The following is a 19,662-nucleotide window of genomic DNA, read 5'->3' on the forward strand; positions in this document are numbered from 1 at the left end:
TGACTTCCCGGGCTGCCTGAGTTGTAATCTCCCGGTGGCACCAGGAAGTGAGGTGCCAGTGAAATATTACAGGTCTGGCGGCAACCCACCGGTAGCACCGGCAGGGTAACAGCTGGACCCATAATGAGGCCCTATGTTTTTTTATAAACAGCAGTACCTCAATATATAGAAAATATAATTATTCATTCATCATGTTAATTACATCCAACCATTCTCTAAACAGCATCACAGCGCAGAATGTAGCATGCACTTGACAATGCAGGACAAAAACAAACATTGGCAATGCCAACAATTTTGTTTTTTTTGTAGATGTAGGAAAGTTATTTGCCAGACATTGCCGTAGTGGTACTGACTGGCCATTAATGGTAGCAGTTTGAAAGTGGTGCACCTACCTGGGCATATGAAAGCAGTGTCTGGCAAATGCCTATGTAATACTTATACACAAGCCATAACTGCTGGCTTTGTCAATGTTTGTTTTTAATCAGACTTCAGTGAAGGACACACACACTGCTTATAAATCAAGTGCCTGAAGGCAGACCTGGTTAAGACCTTTTTTATTACACAAGTTACGTTTTTCGAACACCAAATAAACCACTAGCTCTCAAAAGACTGTTTTGAAAAAAACCTGGCAATGTATGCTTTTAAGGCTTGATAAAGTTAGCTCAAAAGATATCCCATGATGGCTTGTTTTGGGGTGGGGAAGGGCAAACGGTGGGTGGGAATTGGCATAGGTATTAGATAGCCATGGGCAGTCAATAGGTGAGTAAATAACCAAACAACACTGAAAAGCATTGTGCCCCTCCTCATGTGCCATCCCTCCCTAGCTGTATTACAATGCATTCGTTTTGGCTTATAGGGGGTGTTAAAGGGCCACCTAATAGCAAAACTAACAAAGACTTGCATAGCTGTTTAGGAGAAGGAACCAGACTCATCATGTTGACCTCCTGGGACCTTGCTGTAGGGTCTTTTCAGAGATATGCCCTTCAATGTTTTTCTAGCATAGGTGCTTCCAAACATTTGTTTCTGCTTGAATTGGTGACACCATTATGCTAGGGGCCTCATTCTGAGTTTGGTTGTAGTGATAAATCAAAGAGATTTGGTGAATATCCCCTATTCTTCCCATCGACCCTCATTGACTGCTTGCAGTAAATTACATACACTGCAGTGGGCAAATTTGCCATAATTAGGATTTGGAATACCACCTGAAAATCAGCGGCGTGGTCTCATAATTTAACCCTTCACTGAAACAATGGAGGTAAATTTGTACTTCGGTCTCAAACAATGGGGCATTTCCCCCAAAACATGTTTTCCCTGACGAGAAGGGATATGACAGTGCTACCCCTTCAGTTTCATGAAAACATCCTGCACCCAAGGGCATCAAAATGTGCATATTCATGCATAGATTGCGCTGTACTTGTTCCACATCTTTGTACAATTGTGCTCACCCTTGGCAAAGTAATGGCCGATACAGGCACTCTGGTGCATATACGGTATTCACCAACACAATGCTCCTTGTGATAGCTGAGAAAGCCGAGCGTTCCCCGGTGCATGTTTGCACTGCTGTCAGGAATGGTGGAATGCACAAAAGGGGGTTTATTTAAGCAATACAGTGCGGCAAGGCAGGGCATACTGGCCGGTAATGGCCTGCTGACTGGGCGTACTGGCCGGTAATGGCCTGCCGGCTGGGTGTACTGGCCGGTAATGGCCTGCCTGCTAGAAGTAACATTACGCAGGGCTGGCCCATTACTGAGAGCAGCAAAGTGCTTTACAACAGGAATGTGCCAGAAATGGGCCTGGCATTTTATACAGGAGTTCAGTACTGTTACTGGAGGGAGAGAGGGACATTTATTCATCCGGCAGGTATTGCTGAAAGAGCCACACTTGTTGTGTTTTTGCAGAATTGGAGGATGGTGGGGGCATTTCGAGCCTCTACCGGGATTGAGTTCCAGAGGGTCGGGGCGTGGCCGGAGAAGGACTGTTGAGTTCCAGAGGGTCTGGGCGTGGCAGGAGAAGGACTGCTGAGTTCCAGAGGGTAGGTGGGGGGGCGGGGTGGCAGGAGAAGGACTGCTGAGTTTCAGAGGGTCGGGCGTGGCAGGAGGACTGCTGAGTTCCAGAGGGTAGGGGGGGTGGCAGGAGAAGGACTGCTGAGTTCCAGAGGGTCAGGGCGTGGCAGGAGGACTGCTTGTGAATCTTCTCTTTGCGGGCTAGCGTTCACTCCAACCTTTTGATGGATTTGCTACATGAGGTGTGGGTCCCTCCAGAGAGGTGGAGTTTTGCCACCATGTATGTTGGCTTTCCGTTTGACACTGCTGTGTAGGTGATACTTGCAGTTTCGAATATACCCCGGGCAGGGAGGGGGCACCAGTGAAGCATTCGCAATTTTGGTGAGTTACAGTCAAATTTGCTGATACCTATAATAAGGTGGGCTGCAGCGTGGTGGGCTGCTTTGAGGGGGTGCCAGGTGTCCAGCTTGAAGCCCAGTCTATAGGGCATTTCCCCCATCAATGTGTGAGATAATGAGGGCTAGGAATACCATGCAGAGTTTGTTCAGGGGAATGAGGTTTGATTTTGCAGAGTATGTGGATCTGTAGCAATGCGGTTTCTGCCTTTTTGGCTATGTGATTTTGGAAGGATCACTATTTCACTATTTAAATTTGGAGAAACATCAAGCGTGCTAAGGGGCATTTCCTATGAAGGACTAAACTATAAATAACATGAGCACCAGGAATATTTTGGCTGGAGCTTTAGGGGGTTGCCTTCTTTTCTTTCCATTGTTGGCTTCAGGTGCGGCGGCAGGGAGTGGGTGATGTGGTGAGAGTGGCGCAGCGCAAGTAAAGTAAGCAGGCTTTTACCTTTTTCACCCAATGGGGACCAGGTCAGTGTGCTGGCAGAGACAGGCTGATAGTGGGATTAGTGCATGGGGAGAAGGAGAACAGCCAACATCTGGCTCGGAATGCAGGCTTATGCCATTTGCTGAAGCATGCAAACTAAGCAGCCTGATTGGCTGCTCGCACCCACTTGGGTACTAGTGATAGTTCTGTCCATGGGTTTTGCACGGACGAGCAATCGTTTGGACTGCTACCAACACGCCTGCCTTTTTATCCATTTCACATTTCACATTTTAAGAAAACTCATACATGGTGTAAATTAAACTAATGCATGCTGTGGTATTTTAAACACGTGGTATTTCAATTAAAGTGGATGGTTGAGTTTGTTTTATTGGACTAGTGGCAGTTAACTTTAAAATGGTCAAGGACTACATGCAGTAAAATTGCAAGCACATATTGGACCTCATTCGGTAATTACACTGGATTACTGGCAACATCGGTTACCGTTACCGCCACTTGGGCCCATGGGTTTACCAGGGAATTACACATGGTGGAAAAGCAGTGTTAGTCTCCATTTTTGGAGTCCGTAGGACTACATGGGGATTGTGGTGGAATTATCATGAGCGGTAATTCCGATGATTTTTGGTGTTAAACAAGAGAATTTGCCTCGAGCATGATGCTGAAGGTAAATCCTCCACTACAACGTAAAACTCAGAGCGATAAAAACGGGCAGTAATTCCGTTACTGTGACGAATCAACTTCTGGAGCACCAGCGGTCCATGGATGAATACTGGTTTCTAAACCATCAATCAGCCTCACACCTCTGGTACATCAGAAGGGATCCAAACAGATTGGAAACCCAAGCACATTATAAACCTCCTTGTCCAATTTTGGTAACATGGACAGAACGGCAGGTTTATCTCTGCAAGGTCGTGGATCATTGGTTAGTTGCAACACAGCAAAGATGCAATTATTACTCAATGATAAAAGGGACTGTCCATTCAAGGTTGTATAAAAATATCTACTTTATTATTATCACAACAGACAGTTCTATAGCACACTACAAAATACAACCAACCCTGTAAAGGAATGAAGAAGACAGACAGTTTCAAGAAGGAAAAGGGATGCACTCTGGATACTGACAGGAGGGTAGTTAGTAAAGTAATTAATCACAATAGTTCAAGGATACTTGGTTTCAACACATAGGGATCAATGGATCATAAAACATCAGTAGCGACCTTCGGAGAAGAACCAGGTAGACAGAACCACAATGTACCTTATGCTTGGAGACTTTTTGGTGCTTAAAAGGGTGGAGTCGGTTTCAGGGCATTTTGCAGCTCTTACGACAGCGTTCAAGATGGGAGATAGCTGCGGGTATCAGGCGTCAGGCAATTCGGTGAGAAAGACTGAATGGACGGCTGCAGGCTGGCCTACACAGCAGCTCAGGGTCAGGAATCATTGTCACAGTGCTGGTTGGCGTGTCTGAAGCACTGGTCGAGGCATCTCAGATGACATTAACGACTGCAGCGTGACAACAGTCAGTGGTCCAGTCATTTGCAGCTCGAAGGGCTCAACTGGCACAACAAATGTCCTTTAAGGCGGATGCTGGTTGATGCTTGTCGATGCACTTCCCCTAGCTTCTTCACTGGGCTTGTGTCATCCTTTAAGAGGACGACCCAAAGCTGAGGAAAGCATTGCAGACAACAGCCTTGCCCTCGGTTTGGTTCACAGACACTCTGGCACTTCCCACCTAGGACGCTGGCTGCAGAGACTAGCAGGGCATGCTGTTTGCTGGCTGTGTACCAGTTCTGGAGCTGCTGGAAGGTCCTCTGGTTTCAGAATCTCGCTCTGTTCCCTGGAAGATGTTTAGGGAAGGGATCTTACTTCCCTGTTTGGAAATCCTGGCCTTCCGACACTGGCAGAAGCTGTAAGGCAGACTGTACCTTCACCTAGGGTCCAATGCTTGGTTCTTCTTTTTACTCCTTGCAAAGTCTTCAGATGATCTGCCCAAAAGAGGGGCTCAGACCTCTTTTAAAGCGAAATGGGCCACAGTGATTGGTTTAGGCTAAGCCTAACTCAATGAACCAATCCCACCAACAATCTCCTGTATGCATGAGGTCATTACCAGAGTGCTTTACAACAGAAAAGGTAAAGGAGTGAAACCATGTAATACTAAGTCCCACACATATTCCTGTCTCTTGTGGATCTTGGGGTCTCTCTAGTTAATGGAGCTCTCTGTGGTTCCTGATTAACGTGGCAGGTCTCCGTTGAAGCTGTGGTGAGAACAGACTTTCTGTCTCTATCAATCCACACAGTCATACATTCTGAAAGGTGTCCCCCTCCGGGGGTTGCCTACTGTAAACACATAGCCCCAGACATGACAGGTCACTGCCCTTGATACAGAGAGGCGAGAGCTGGATTCATGTTGCCACAGTGCCTATCAAAGGTTGTTAGGGTTTCCTGTCTCTTTTGTTTTAGCCTCTGCATCCAGGTCTATGTGTGTGTCATGCAGAGAGCATAGGAGAATGTGTGTGGATTAGCCCCACACATTTTCCAGAGGTTGATCTACCATCATTCAATATAATATAAACATTTAAAAAAAGAAAACAGGTGAGCGCACAACCACCGTGCAGATGGTTGAATTCCTCACATTTACTGCCAAAAAAGTGGAGGTAACGCAATTAAATAAACTCGGAATGAGGACTGTTGTATTTTACTTAGGTGTTCTGTAAGGAGTACCGCTTCAACGTGCAAGTACAAAACAAAACGGGGAGGGGATAAAACCCCAAAGAACAAAGAACACATATACAAGCATGAGAAAGGTAACAGGCTCATGATGCTGCTCATTCAGATTGGGACTGGTTTATACCAAGGGAACAATAGGCCTTTTGCTACACAAGTAACATGTTTTAGTTGGGCTAATATTGTAGTCATTGCTAAACATTTTGGGACACAATAGAGACATGTCTGATAACCTTTCGCAGTCCCAAAGTGGGATGGTTCGAGGTTAAGGGGTATTTTTATAGGAAATACCACAAATCCCCTAATGAGGGCCTACGGGTCTCTTGTGCAATCCAGGCAACACAGTGGACCACAGTGTCTTGGTGCATCCTGACAGTTTTTTTCTGTTAATCAATTCGCCTTTGCTTCAAAATGGATCAGGAAGGCCGGCCCCAGTGAGTCTTTCTAGCTAGGATAATTAACCATTCACCTTTACACACCTGTAAATGTGTAGACTAGATATTTTTCTTTCATACAGTAACCACCGTGGCATAAATGATTCAAATGGGAAGACATTACAGATTTGATCATAAACTAGCAACAGTCCGCCCAGAGCACCGTATACATCAATGGTAAAGACTGGGACAATTCTTTTTTGGGACGCTAAAGCAACTCAGAGTGGGAATTGATAAAGAGTTCTTCTTCAGGTTCTAGACTGTAGGGCGTGTATCTCTTTCCTGATGTGTGACAAGGTCCTAAGTGATCAATGGTCTAGCAAGTGGGATGCGTTGTAATAAATCTAGGTGGCAACCTCCCCAGCATGTCTGCCATGGCAAGCCGGCATAATCACAGTGAATGGTACGTCGACGAGCCTTTGTTAGGGAAGAAGATGGCAAGTTTTCAATTTTCACTACTGGGCACCACAAATGAACTCACAGAACATATATGCCCAAAGAAATTGTAACATTTTGCATGTTTTAGTTTTGGACTGTGATTGTATACGCATACACTCCACATTCTTAATTGGGGTGAGGGTATCTGTGTGCCCCCCGAAACCCAGGGAACGCGGTCAGCAGTTTGGACCTCTGGTTTGAGGGGGGCGGGCGGCATTCAAACGATTAAATTATGCAAAAACACTGCCCAAAATTCTCTACAAATTGCAATCTGTAAACCCCAAATCTCCAAAACCTTATAGTCTTATCTCGTGTAGAAATACGAATCAGAACGGATTTGACACCTAGAAAAACGTAATACTAATATCCCTCTGCCTTTCTAATAATAATAATACATGAGTTTTGTACATTGTGCTAAGTCCCCAAGCATCCAAGAGCTTCTAATATCAGTTCATATGAATGCATGTAAAATGACCATACTACTATGATGCCTTTTAGAGAATGTACTTCTGACCCTGTGTCGTTGTCCTCTATGCATCCTATCTCGATCCACTAGTTGGCCTGGTAGGCTGGTTGGCAAATCAGCCTCCCTTTGCAGTGATCATTGCTTAAGAATAATAGCCCTGCTGTCTCTTCCCAGTCCTGATTGTTTACCTGTCATTGCTTGTTGACCGTACAGCTCCCTGCTTGACTTCGCCTTCGATCCGCTTCCGGGCGAGCTTCTTCTGTTTCTGTGATCCTTCGGACTTGGAGGCGGGCTCTTCCAAGAGTCCTACGGGAACAAGGCAAGGCTTAGTTCTCAAATAGGTGTGTTTTGAGTTGCAAAATAAAAATCATGTGCAAGCTTTGCTTGTGATTCACCATTGACCAGAACCAGCAGCAAGTGATTTATAAAAAATCTCCAAATATTAAAGTGTGATGCCTAGTTATCATTGAAACCCTAGTGCATTTTATTTTTACTTTTCTACCTATCATTTTCTGGAACCCACGCTTCCCATTTGGCGTGAATGTTATTTAAGGTTTAATTTTGCTTACTAAGCTAATTTTGTCATTGTCCTCAAATTATTCATTGGTTTTGCTTCTGCCAAGGAACCAAAAAACGCATTAGTCATGCTGACTCTGTATATTGACTTGTATTTTATCCTTTTTTCTTTACTTGGATGCTTGGTTAAGCACTTCTAGCAGAAGTACCATTAATTAACTAGTTTATGCAGTCACTTTCATAGGGTGCCTTATATGGATTTATTATTTATTTTATCGTGGTGGCGAGCCAGGCAGTGCAGGGATAATGGGTTTAGACATGTGAAGGGGATGTTTGGTGGCAGGGAGATATACATAGAGTAATTTGGTCCACAGGCCAATATCTATGTGAATACATAAATATAGACAATTGTTTTCCATTGTAGTTGGAGGGGCAGGGTGGTCAGGTGTGGGTACACACAGAGCGGTGGTGAATGCAATTGCACTGTCTAACAGGTGATCATTGAGCCGGGTCTTAAATAATTTCTACAGATTGAAATGCTTTGATGCAGTGGCTGGGAGCTGGGGAGGCAAGGCATTCGTCTGAAGCAGAAGTGGGAGGCGGTAAGGGTTGGTCAGGAGATGAAGAGTTTGTTGATAGTTCTAGTGTGGACAGTCCGAGCAGGAGAATTTATGGTCATGTAGGCATGTAGGCAGTGGGGTCTAAGCCATGGACAGATTTTAAAACAATGGGCCTCATTAAGAGTTTTCTGGTATCCCGCCGGTAAATCCGGTGGCATACCAGGAAACTGCCCTTACCCTGTCCGCCGCCCGATATTACCAGGAAATTACGCGCAATGGAGTGCCAGTAAGTTCCCATTCCCATTGAGTACTCCATGGGATGGGATTGCCGCAATTGCTGTATTACTGTCCGCTGCTGGCAATTGTGGCATTTCTTTGATGGTAGGGGCCTGATCTAAAAGGAGGTCCGTGTCCCCTACGGGCAAACTTGAAGTGAGCCAGCATTACCAGCATTTTTACAGACCGGCACACTTGTAATGAGCCCCAATGAGTGGTAAAGTGAACCTTGGATGCTTTCGCGTCAACAGTGACTTTACTTGACTTAACATTATTTGTTGTGGGCCTCCAATCAGTCTCAGAGGCATGCAGCGCAAATTCTGCCTGTAACACATTCATCAGTAAACGAACCAACCTTTACTTCACTTAACTAAATGTGTTTTGAGTTTATTTGACCTAGCATAGTGGCGGCGCAATGATGCTGGGGGAGGGTCTGGGTATGTCGGTGCATGTGGCAAAGTTGATACCTATTAGAATTCCGGCAAAGCACAGGTGAGCTGTGGGCAGATCTTTCTGATATCTCGAAGGCTGTGTAGTAATGGTTTCTCTTATACACAATAATGACTGGTAGACATTAAAGGCTATAGCAGAATATGTGCCTTTACAGAAGTTAGTCTTCTGTAGACTCTGCAATCGATTGTCTGGCAGCAGTGGTCTGTGCCGAATCAAAGTGCCAGGGACATGACCTCTTGATAAACCTCTATTTATTTGATGGAATACAACACTCTTATGTTACTCAGTAAGCCCCTCTTTGTGTTCCTTATTCTCCGAGTGTTTAATCTGTTCCGATACGTTAAAGGTTTGTGACATAATAATAACACAAGTAAAACATGGAGAGGTGAAGCAGGACTTAAACAAAATAATATCATAATGACAATAGACAGTGTGCACAAATATTGACCCCACAATGAATGACAGAAAAAAATCGCAAAATGTACAGAAATAAATGAACCAATTTAAGCAGCCATGCCATATAACTAGCAACAGATAGTAGCAACGTGTATATAATACAAATTCATATATCTTGATTCATATCTGACCATCATAATAAAAGGTGTGGAGCCCCCCTTGCCTACACGTAACCTTCCACAGACCTATTTCCCTCTGCCACAATGCTCCTCTGTCTGTATTACATAGCAAGAATATATGGGCTAGTATCCAATACCACCAATATACTTGATTAAAACCACTGCTGAAATCTGCTTCCATTTTTACTCTAGTATTCGTTTTTTAAATGAATGTACTTGTTTAATCTATCTTACTTCAAATTTTAAGTTGTACATAGTGTCATTATCTTGAGCAAATTACAACCGTAATTTATAAACTAAGGTTTATTGTTGAAAGAAAAATAATGTTAAAGAAATCAGTATGTGTTCGCTGCAATGCAGCTGTTAACAGAACAATGTTCTTTTTGCTTCTTCACGCTACCGCAGGTTATTTGTATCGTGTTTTTGTCGGTTATTCTTTTTTACTGTGTATCACTTTAACAGCAATTGATGTGCTTTAATGCCTACCGACCTAAATCATATACCAAAGGCTATCTTCACCCAAGAAACACAGATGAGCAATTTCCCCTCATGCAACTGTTGAGCAAATGCATGTCAAGTGGCCTCCTAAAGAGGACTTTCATGCACAGCACTCAGAGATAAAGCAAGACCCTGAGACATGGCTTTATCTTGCACCGGACAACTGACCAGGCAATCCAGCTGGGATGTGCTCCATTATAGAAAGATGCAAAAACATCAAAAATCACTTAAAATCCTCCTATTGATCCAGTGCCCACTTGACACTTAAAGGATTAAGGTAGATCTGGGTGGGGGGGGGGGCAGGTCCTTGTGTACCCTGGTTTTTACATGCATGGTTTAAAAATATTTCGTTCCATCATATGCTCATGTCACAGTGATTTTACAATATGGTCATCTCTCAATCTTCCCCCACTATGTTGGTGTCGCTGCATATTCATTTATCAGTCTTTGTTTATTGTGTGTCCATGTATATGCATGTGAACATGCGTCATATAAATTCCCTAGCAGGTAGCACAATATCACAATATCATAACTGTGCAATGCTCATTCCAATTAGCATAATTGTCATTTAAATTACATGACATGGGTTGGTATAGAGCACATTGTCACCCGCAGAAGGGGAGAGGGCATTCTTGGCGCTGAAGACACATGTTTTTAGTACCCAATTTATCAGTTCTCATTTTATTTACCTCAGCAGGTCAAAGGACTGAGTGGCTCTGGTGGGACAAGAACCTGAAACCAGGTCAATAACACATGCTTGCTCTGCATGAACTAGTCCACTGAGCCACAGGCACAGCTGATGTATTATGGTCTTTACTGGTACATTCATGATTGATGCCGGATCCGGACACTCCATGCTCCCATGTCACCTACATACCTTTTGACCTTAACATACTATAGCCCTGATTCATGGAAAAGTGCGCCGCGAAACGCCTGTGCGCCGAGAATATCATTGCTCGTATTCCTGGAGTCGTTCGCGCAAAGTAACCGTATACGCGAGTCACGGCCAGCACGCCCCAAACACGCCCTCACACAAATCAAAAACAGCCAGAAACAGCCACCTTTGCATGCTCCCCGGGCGCAAATACACTCACCCACAAAACAGTGTGTTGGATCCTTTGCACGTAACTGTTATTGGCACCCCAACAACATGCATACAAATTATCATAACTCAGGTAATACTCAGAAAAACTGTGTGCAAACCCTCAAAAACTGTACCTGCATCACACTACACTGCGCACAAGCACCCCTAAATTAGAACGGAACCCTGGCTCTGTGCAGGCACCCCTAAATCCGACACCCAATCTTTCCTCTGCATGGTGATTCCTCTGGACGGCTGCCTTCGGGTGGCGGGTAGTATGAGGGCTATGCGTGGCCATTTCACTGCAGAGCAGTTGCAGTCCACTGCAAAATCCACGAAAGTCCAAGGAAAATCTTTTGCATTCGATTCCATGAATCGACAAACAGGATTACGGACACAGTTTGGCGTGCACGTTCTGTATTTTCCATGTAAATAATTCCATGAATCGGGCCCTAGATATTAGTGTATGTTAATTCCCACCAAATTGGTGATCTTAAAAGTATGTATAGAGAAAGGACCTAATTACAGTTTCCCCGGTACGGTAAAAATGCAGATAAAATTGCTGGTAATTCCAGCACTGGCATTTTTACCGTACCTGGGAACACAAGTTTGCCGGTGGGGGCCACGGATCTACCTCCAGGCCTGACCTGCCAGTAGATCAAGTCCCCCCAACAGAAAATGCTGCAATTACCTCCATGGGGTCTTATGGGACTCCATGGAATGGGAACTTCCTTCCATTGCCGGCACCTAGAATATCCCAGTAATACCGAGATATCAGGCGCTGGTAACGGTAGGGGCAGTTTGCCAGTATCGAGCCAAAATTATCGGTGGGATGCTGGCACACTCGTAATAAGCCCCATAGAATGACCACTGATAAGTTACAGATAATAGCCCTGTCAAGGAGTTTGTGGTTCTTCATAATAAACCAAGGAAATGATTGCAGGGAAAAGGTTCATCACAGGTAAGGCAACTGCAACGGCCCATTTGCCTCATGCTAGGACACATCTAATGCATATCTGAACATGCATGAGACGTGTTATTCAGTTTACATTTTGTTGAATACACTTAGATGGATTGATATGTTATACATGTAAATCACTTACCCAGTAGTTCTTTCCGTGTCCGACTTGCAATTTCTTTAATCTCCATGCGGGACAGTGACAAAGAGTGAGTGACAGGAATAGACACAATAGATCCGGACGTTGGCGTAGTGATGACCTTAGGGACCAATGGAGACTTGAGTGGACGTTCAATGCTCCGGCCCACCAGGTTACTGAGAGGGATCTTGTACAAGTTTTTATACTGAATTTCACCTTGAATAAAACAAAGACAAGATCATTTGAAATGCTTTGGTGTATATTGTGTTAGCTGCAGAGTTTCTTTTTTTTGTAGTAACATTTGTATTGAAATATTTACAATTGAGTACAAAGGCTAGACAAATCAAGAATAATAAAAAACAACATGTTGCTATACAGGTCCAGGAACCTGCCCCAGATCTTGTACAGACCCCCCTTTTTTTAGATGCACATTTTCTTCAGGGGCTCAACTCCACAAAGCCTCCTAATTCAGCCCATCCCCCTTCATCTAGAGCTATGGCATGTCTTCCTACTATGCTAGGAGATCCAAGCATCTAACTCCTCTTGCCTGGGCACAAGCATGGACCTGGCTGGTTAAAGACACTAGAAAGAAACTGATACTTCTGGAGATCTTGATTGACGGAAACTTGTTGAGCACCTGCCCTTGTTCCTACACAAATACCCCCTTCCCTCTCAACCTCTAAGAGATGTAGGCATGAACTCTAAGGCTATTGTGGAGAGGCATAGCCCAAAATAATCCAGGGCATAGCTTGGATAACCTGGGTATCTGCTTTCTAACACAAAATGCTTGCTGAATGCCTGCAGAACAGATCAAGTGGCTGCATTGCAGACTATTCTCAGTGGAATGTGATGCAGGACACACACTGATGCTGTGGCCATGACTGCTTGTTCATAAATGATGTTTGCATACATCGCCACAGAATGTGTAGCGCTGAATACTCAACATCTACTAGACCATGTGGGTTGCCGCATGATCATTGTGCTCCTGAGGGGTGAAACCTGAGGTAATGTTTAAATTGTTTCTTTCCTCTTTTCAGGTCTACATCTCCCAATAGCTCATGGTCGCTCCGGTTCAGGATGAGGACATCTTGAATGTTGTATTGCCTGTGAGATTAAAGACCTACTGCTGAGGGTCTAGACAGCACTATGAACAGTAATTCTATATTTGCCATGTGTGCACATTAACAGCTCCACGGCCAGCATAATGTATTGTGGGTGAATGAGTATAACCCTGCTTTGTGATGTAAAACCTTGTAGTCCTGTTGAAAGTGTACATCAAAATACATCTGGCCTGTACCAATGGAAGATAGGTTTAGATCTATTTGATCCCAAAAAATGTACCTTTTCCGATTTGACTGAATTTGTTTTGTTTGTTTTTGTGTTCGAGAAAATGCGGGGGGACAACCCCCCTCCTGCTCCCCCCCTTAACCTATTCCCTTACCCCACACCCATCTATATTTAATTAAAATTGACCGGAATTCCTAAAGAATACAAACAAAAAGGTCCATTGGGCCACGATCAAGTATGCTAATGCTGGAAGATACACATACAACGGAACATGACATCACCTTTAAAGGGATGACGTTCATATGGTAGATTTTGCTTGCTGCTGAACACTTGTGTTTAATCTGTATGGACCCAGAAAGGCTTGCAAACTGTACTCAACAAAGCCACTTCCGAGGGAGGTTTCCAGACCCAGCAGAAGGAACGAGACACCAACCAAGGAGGGTACCCTTGGAAGGCAAACATGTGCATCTTCCCTCACCTCGCTGGGAGGTGGTTACCGGAACTATCGGGCAGGGGACTTTGGTTGTGCGAACAGCATGCTGACCACTGTGTGGGCCACCACCCATGCAAAAGGGAACCACCAGTGCAAGAACCCCCACAAACAATCTATGCCAATGGGCCAGACTGGAAGTGATCATTCTCTCTTGCCTGACTTATATCCATGTGCAACACAGGGGTTAGCCTTCTACCACTGCTGATGCTGGAGTGAATTGTGTGGTTGCATAGATGTGCATACTTATTCAGCAATTGAAGTGGTTGCAAACAAATTAAGGGAACCGGCATCCAAAGCATAGTTAACAAAAATTGTTACAGCACGAATATCAGTGTGGGAAGAATTCTTTGGGAAAACACGGTTTCGATAACCACTCATAAAATTCACCATAGCTCCGATAATAATAAGTGCTGGGCCAGACCAGCAAGAACTGGGTTCTGTTTGCAGAAAGGCTCTGATCAAAAAGAAGAAAAAAAGCAGGAATATTAGCAGGAATAATTACGCCACACTTTCTGTGGGTAAAATGTTAGACTGTTTGCAATCGATATTGCAGGGTAACTGATGAAAAGATCCAATAGATGCAAGTCACCAACAGTTTACAGGAGGATTTCCCAATGCATTTTCATGATGCCTTTTCCACAAGGTATGTCAGCATAAAACTCATTTTCAAGCTGGCCGTGTCATACATGTCTTTGCTGGCTACCCCAATATATGCCAATATTTCCATATAAGAACATACTCATGTTTTCTTTGACAGTAAAAATGCCTTTCTATAGTAAGACAACATGTCCAGACTGGACCAAAGTCGGCCAGTATGGCCATGTAATCACTCTCATCATGTTGGCTTTATCTTTGATGCCCAATAGAAAATGTTGTGCCACAGTAAGAAAACATGTCCAGACCGGTTTTGGATAATGAAGTCCAGTATAGCCATGTAGGAACATTCATAACACTGGCTTTATCCTTTATGCCACAGTACGAAACTATATCCAGACAGGCTGCACCAATGTAGGCCAGTCTACCCACCTAACAAAATGTACCTTTTTTGTTTTAACCTTAATGACCAGGAAAAAATGCAACGCCACAGTTAGAAAATATATTCAGACTGGCTGCACAAATGTAGGCCAGTTCAATCATTTAATAACACTTACGTTTGCTTTACTATTGATGCATGCTACGGTAAAATATGTATCTAGACTGGCCACCAGGGGAGTCCTACAGCCCCAAATCAGTGGACCCCAGCCGTGGCACAAAGACAAAGACACACACACACATTTAGATAGCATACACATACCCAGACACTCTCTCATTCACCTGAACAGCCATAACAGCATACACTGGCTTATTCACATGAGCACCCATTCACCATAATCTCGCTCATTCTCCCACACATACATTTACAGCCACTAACCCAAGCATACACACATGCCCTCCCACTTCTTCCCTCTTACCTGCAGCCCCAGTCCGGGTTCTGCTCATCCTCACTGCACCTGCCATGAAGGCCTTCTGGCTCCCACACAGCCCTAGCTTGGAGGCAAGGAGAGCATTCTGGTTCCTGCATATGCATGGTGGAGCAAGAGTGCTTCCATTATGCCACCCCATGTCATTTAAATGTTCAGGGAGGCACGGGTGTGCTACCTATGCACATTGAGGCCCACATTACACTAGCTTGCATCCCCAATGGCCTATGTAAGGCTGAGGAAGCCAAACACCCATGGTCTTGCATGGCCCTTTGGACATACACACTGGGGCACTAGGGGTATCAAAGGGAAATCACGTGTCCATGTACAGTTTAAGGTCACCCCATGAGTGCGGCCTCAGATGCTTATTGCAGCCGAGGAAGCGCTCTGTGTTTTTACTGGTCTGTCTTGGCTTGTCCATAACATGTGGTGGGTCAGCACCCCGGCTCCCATTAGGAAAGCGCTGCCCCTGGTGGCAGTAGGGGAAGGCTCCTATGTTTGGGTGTTCTTTCTTCTTTTTTCGTGAGTTATTTTATTCCCCATTTTCTTTTTTATAGGGAGTATGTACCTGATTTTAGAGATTGAAAGTGCATGGAATGTTGCTTATCTGTAGGGCTGCATGAGAGTGCTGAAAGTCGGCAAGATGTCATCCCAGGGGCTGGGAGCTAAACGTGATAGAACTAGACTGCCCCTTACCCTAGCTGCCAGAGAAGATGCAGGGTGAGTCTACCACCAGCTAGAAGGCTGGGTATGTTTACATCTGCATGGGGCCATAAAGCAGGGTTTTTAACTTATGTATACTGTAATCATTAAACACTGAGAGTGGAGATTAAGGACTGGTAGTAGGAGTAGTAGGAGTGAACCACATTTCTGCAAGTGTGTTTAGGAGCAAGGAAATAAATGCACCATTGTCAATGATGGAGCTTAAGTGTTGCACAAGACAAGAGAGATTATTTGTGACACGATGCAGGTTTGGCCTGCCTTGAATCTGGTGATTAGAAAAAAGAGTGGTACATGTGCCATGCTGCAGGACTGGCGTGCCTTGAATCTGGTGGTCAGTAAGCAGAGTGTTACATGTGACATGTTGCAGGACTGGCATGCCTTGAATCTGGTGGTCAGTAAGAAGAGTGTTACATGTGACATGCTGCAGGACTGGCATGCCTTCAATATGGTGGTCAGTAAGAAGAGTGTTACATGTGATATGCTGCAGGACTGGCATGCCTTGAATCTGGTGGTCAGTAAGAAGAGTGGTGCATGTTACACGTTGAAGGACTGGCGTGCCTTGAATATAGTGATCAGGAAATAGAGTGGGCATGTGACACGCTGCAGGACTGGCATGCCTTGAATCTGGTGGTCAGTAAGAAGAGTGGTGCATGTGCCATGCTGCAGGACTGGCATGCCTTGAATCTGGTGGTCAGTAAGAAGAGTGTTACATGTGACATGTTGCAGGACTGGCATGCCTTCAATCTGGTGGTCAGTAAGAAGAGTGTTACATGTGACATGCTGCAGGACTGGCATGCCTTGAATGTGGTGGTCAGTAAGAAGAGTGTTACATGTGACATGTTGCAGGACTGGCATGCCTTGAATCTGGTGGTCAGTAAGAAGAGTGTTACATGTGACATGTTGCAGGACTGGCATGCCTTGAATCTGGTGGTCAGTAAGAAGAGTGTTACATGTGACATGCTGCAGGACTGGCATGCCTTCAATCTGGTGGTCAGTAAGAAGAGTGTTACATGTGACATGCTGCAGGACTGGTGTGCCTTGAATCTGGTGGTCAGTAAGAAGAGTGGTGCATGTTACACGCTGAAGGACTGGCGTGCCTTGAATATAGTGATCAGGAAATAGAGTGGGCATGTGACACGCTGCAGGACTGGCATGCCTTGAATCTGGTGGTCAGTAAGAAGAGTGGCGCATGTGCCACGCTGCAGGACTGGCATGCTTTTAATCTGGTGATCAGCAAGAAGAGTGCTGAATGTGACATGCTGAAGGACTGGTGTGCTTTTAATCTGGAGGTCAGTAAGAAGAGTGGTGCATGTGACACGCTGCAGGACTGGTGTGCCTTGAATCTGGTGGTCAGTAAGAAGAGTGTTACATGTGACATGCTGCAGGACTGGCATGCCTTGAATCTGGTGGTCAGTAAGAAGAGTGTTACATGTGACATGCTGCAGGACTGGCATTCCTTGAATCTGGTGGTCAGTAAGAAGAGTGGTGCATGTGACATACTGAAGGACTGGTGTGCCTTTAATCTCGTGATTAGTAAGAAGAGTGGTGCATGTGACACTCTGCAGGACTGGCATGCCTTGAATCTGGAGGTCAGTAAGAAGAGTGGTGCATGTGACACGCTGCAGGACTGGTGTGCCTTGAATATAGTGATCAGGAAATAGAGTGGTGAATGTGCCACGCTGCAGGACTGGTGTGCCTTGAATCTGGTGGTCAGAAAGAAGAGTGTTACATGTGACATGCTGCAGGACTGGCATGCCTTGAATCTGGTGGTCAGTAAGAAGAGTGGTGCATGTGACACGCTGCAGGACTGGTGTGCCTTGAATATAGTGATCAGGAAATAGAGTGGGCATGTGACACGCTGCAGGACTGGCATGTCTTGAATCTGGTGGTCAGTAAGAAGAGTGGTGCATGTGACACGCTGCAGGACTGGCATGCCTTGAATCTGGAGGTCAGTAAGAAGAGTGGTGCATGTGACACGCTGCAGGACTGGTGTGCCTTGAATATAGTGATCAGGAAATAGAGTGGGCATGTGACAAGCTGCAGGACTGGTGTGCCTTGAATATAGTGATCAGGAAATAGAGTGGGCTTGTGACACGCTGCAGGACTGGTGTGCCTTGAATCTGGTGGTCAGTAAGAAGAGTGTTACATGTGACATGCTGCAGGACTGGCATGCCTTGAATCTGGTGGTCAGTAAGAAGAGTGGTGCATGTGACATGCTGAAGGACTGGTGTGCCTTTAATCTGGTGATTAGTGAAAAGAGTGGTGCATGTGACACTCTGCAGGACTGGCAAAGCTTGAATCTGGAGGTCAGTAAGAAGAGTGGTGCATGTGACACGCTGCAGGACTGGTGTGCCTTGAATATAGTGATCAGGAAATAGAGTGGGCATGTGACACGCTGCATGACTGGTGTGCCTTGAATCTGGAGGTCAGTAAGAAGAGTGTTACATGTGACATGCTGCAGGACTGGCATGCCTTGAATCTGGTGATCAGTAAGAAGAGTGGTGCATGTGACACGCTGCAGGACTGGCATGCCTTGAATCTGGAGGTCAGTAAGAAGCGTGGTGCATGTGACACGCTGCAGGACTGGCGTGCCTTGAATCTGGTGGTCAGTAAGAAGAGTTGTGCATGTGACATGCTGCAGGACTGGCGTGCCTTGAATCTGGTGATCAGTAAGAAGAGTGGTGCATGTGACACGCTGCAGGACTGGCGTGCCTTGAATCTGGTGGTCAGTAAGAAGAGTTGTGACATGCTGCAGGACTGGCATGCCTTGAATCTGGTGATCAGTAAGAAGAGTGGTGCCTGTGACACGCTGCAGGACTGGCGTGCCTTGAATCTGGTGGTCAGTAAGAAGAGTTGTGCATGTGACACGCTGCAGGACTGGTGTGCCTTGAATATAGTGTTCAGGAAATAGAGTGTTACATGTGACACGATGCAGGACTGGCATGCCTTGAATCTGGTGGTCAGTAAGAAGAGTTGTGCATGGAATACACATCAGGACGTTTAGGACGTTTAGGCCTTGAATCTGGTTATACGTGGTAGAGGCTTGAGTACAAGAATGAAGAAGCAGATGGGCCCTTGACAACACTGGGCGTTATCGTGCATGCAGTGCAGCGGTCATGACTGATCTCCATTGGTGAAAAGAGACTTATGAAGAGGTAAAGTGGCTGTTTAGTTTGCTCACTGACTGACAGTCATTCTTAGAGGACAAATAGGTTGCCTACATTAACGATTCGTTAGTCAGTTCTCCACCTGCTCAAAGAAAAAGTACACAATGGCAGCCTTTGGAGGTGCTGTGACAAACTCCCGATGTCTTAAGAGGGATTTCGCCACTTATGTTGAGGTTCTCTTATGTGCAGAGTACCTTTCTGGAGCACAGCAGTCTGTGCAGGCAAAATATTCTACTCATGCAAACAATTCCCACTCACATGCGTTTCTTCTTTTGGACCTTCTTGACAGATACAATAACCACGCATAAAATGTCCAAAGATGTTTGAGGATAATACCTTGTTCAGGACTGGATCTCCAGCTTTTCATCATGCTCCTGGGATCAAACGCATACTTTTGTCTAGGGATGCAGGAGCACATCTTCTATCCATCAATGTATCTATCTGTCTACTCATCCTGCCACCTGCCTATCCATCTATTAAGAATCTGTCCTTCTACCTCTCTATCTTGCTACCTATCTGTCTGTCCACCAATCTATCTGCCCTTCTATATAAATATATACATATCGAC

General features: G+C 45.1%; 1 protein-coding gene across 4 annotated transcripts in view; it reads right to left on the reverse strand.

Moving 5' to 3' along the window:
- Positions 1 to 19,662, reverse strand: part of GARNL3 (GTPase activating Rap/RanGAP domain like 3) — a 1,295,083-nt gene that overhangs the window by 15,346 nt on the left and 1,260,075 nt on the right. For all 4 annotated transcript variants that reach the window (XM_069609500.1, XM_069609499.1, XM_069609501.1 and 1 more), the window contains 2 exons: positions 11,971 to 12,180; positions 7,097 to 7,214 (listed from right to left, as the gene is read on the reverse strand). In XM_069609500.1, the coding sequence (XP_069465601.1) occupies positions 7,097 to 7,214; positions 11,971 to 12,180 (328 nt within the window). The remainder of the gene's footprint in view (positions 1 to 7,096; positions 7,215 to 11,970; positions 12,181 to 19,662) is intronic.

Source organism: Ambystoma mexicanum, chromosome 8 (genome assembly GCF_040938575.1).
Source record: "Ambystoma mexicanum isolate Mex_15411 chromosome 8, UKY_AmexF1_1, whole genome shotgun sequence".
Lineage (NCBI taxonomy): Eukaryota > Metazoa > Chordata > Amphibia > Caudata > Ambystomatidae > Ambystoma > Ambystoma mexicanum.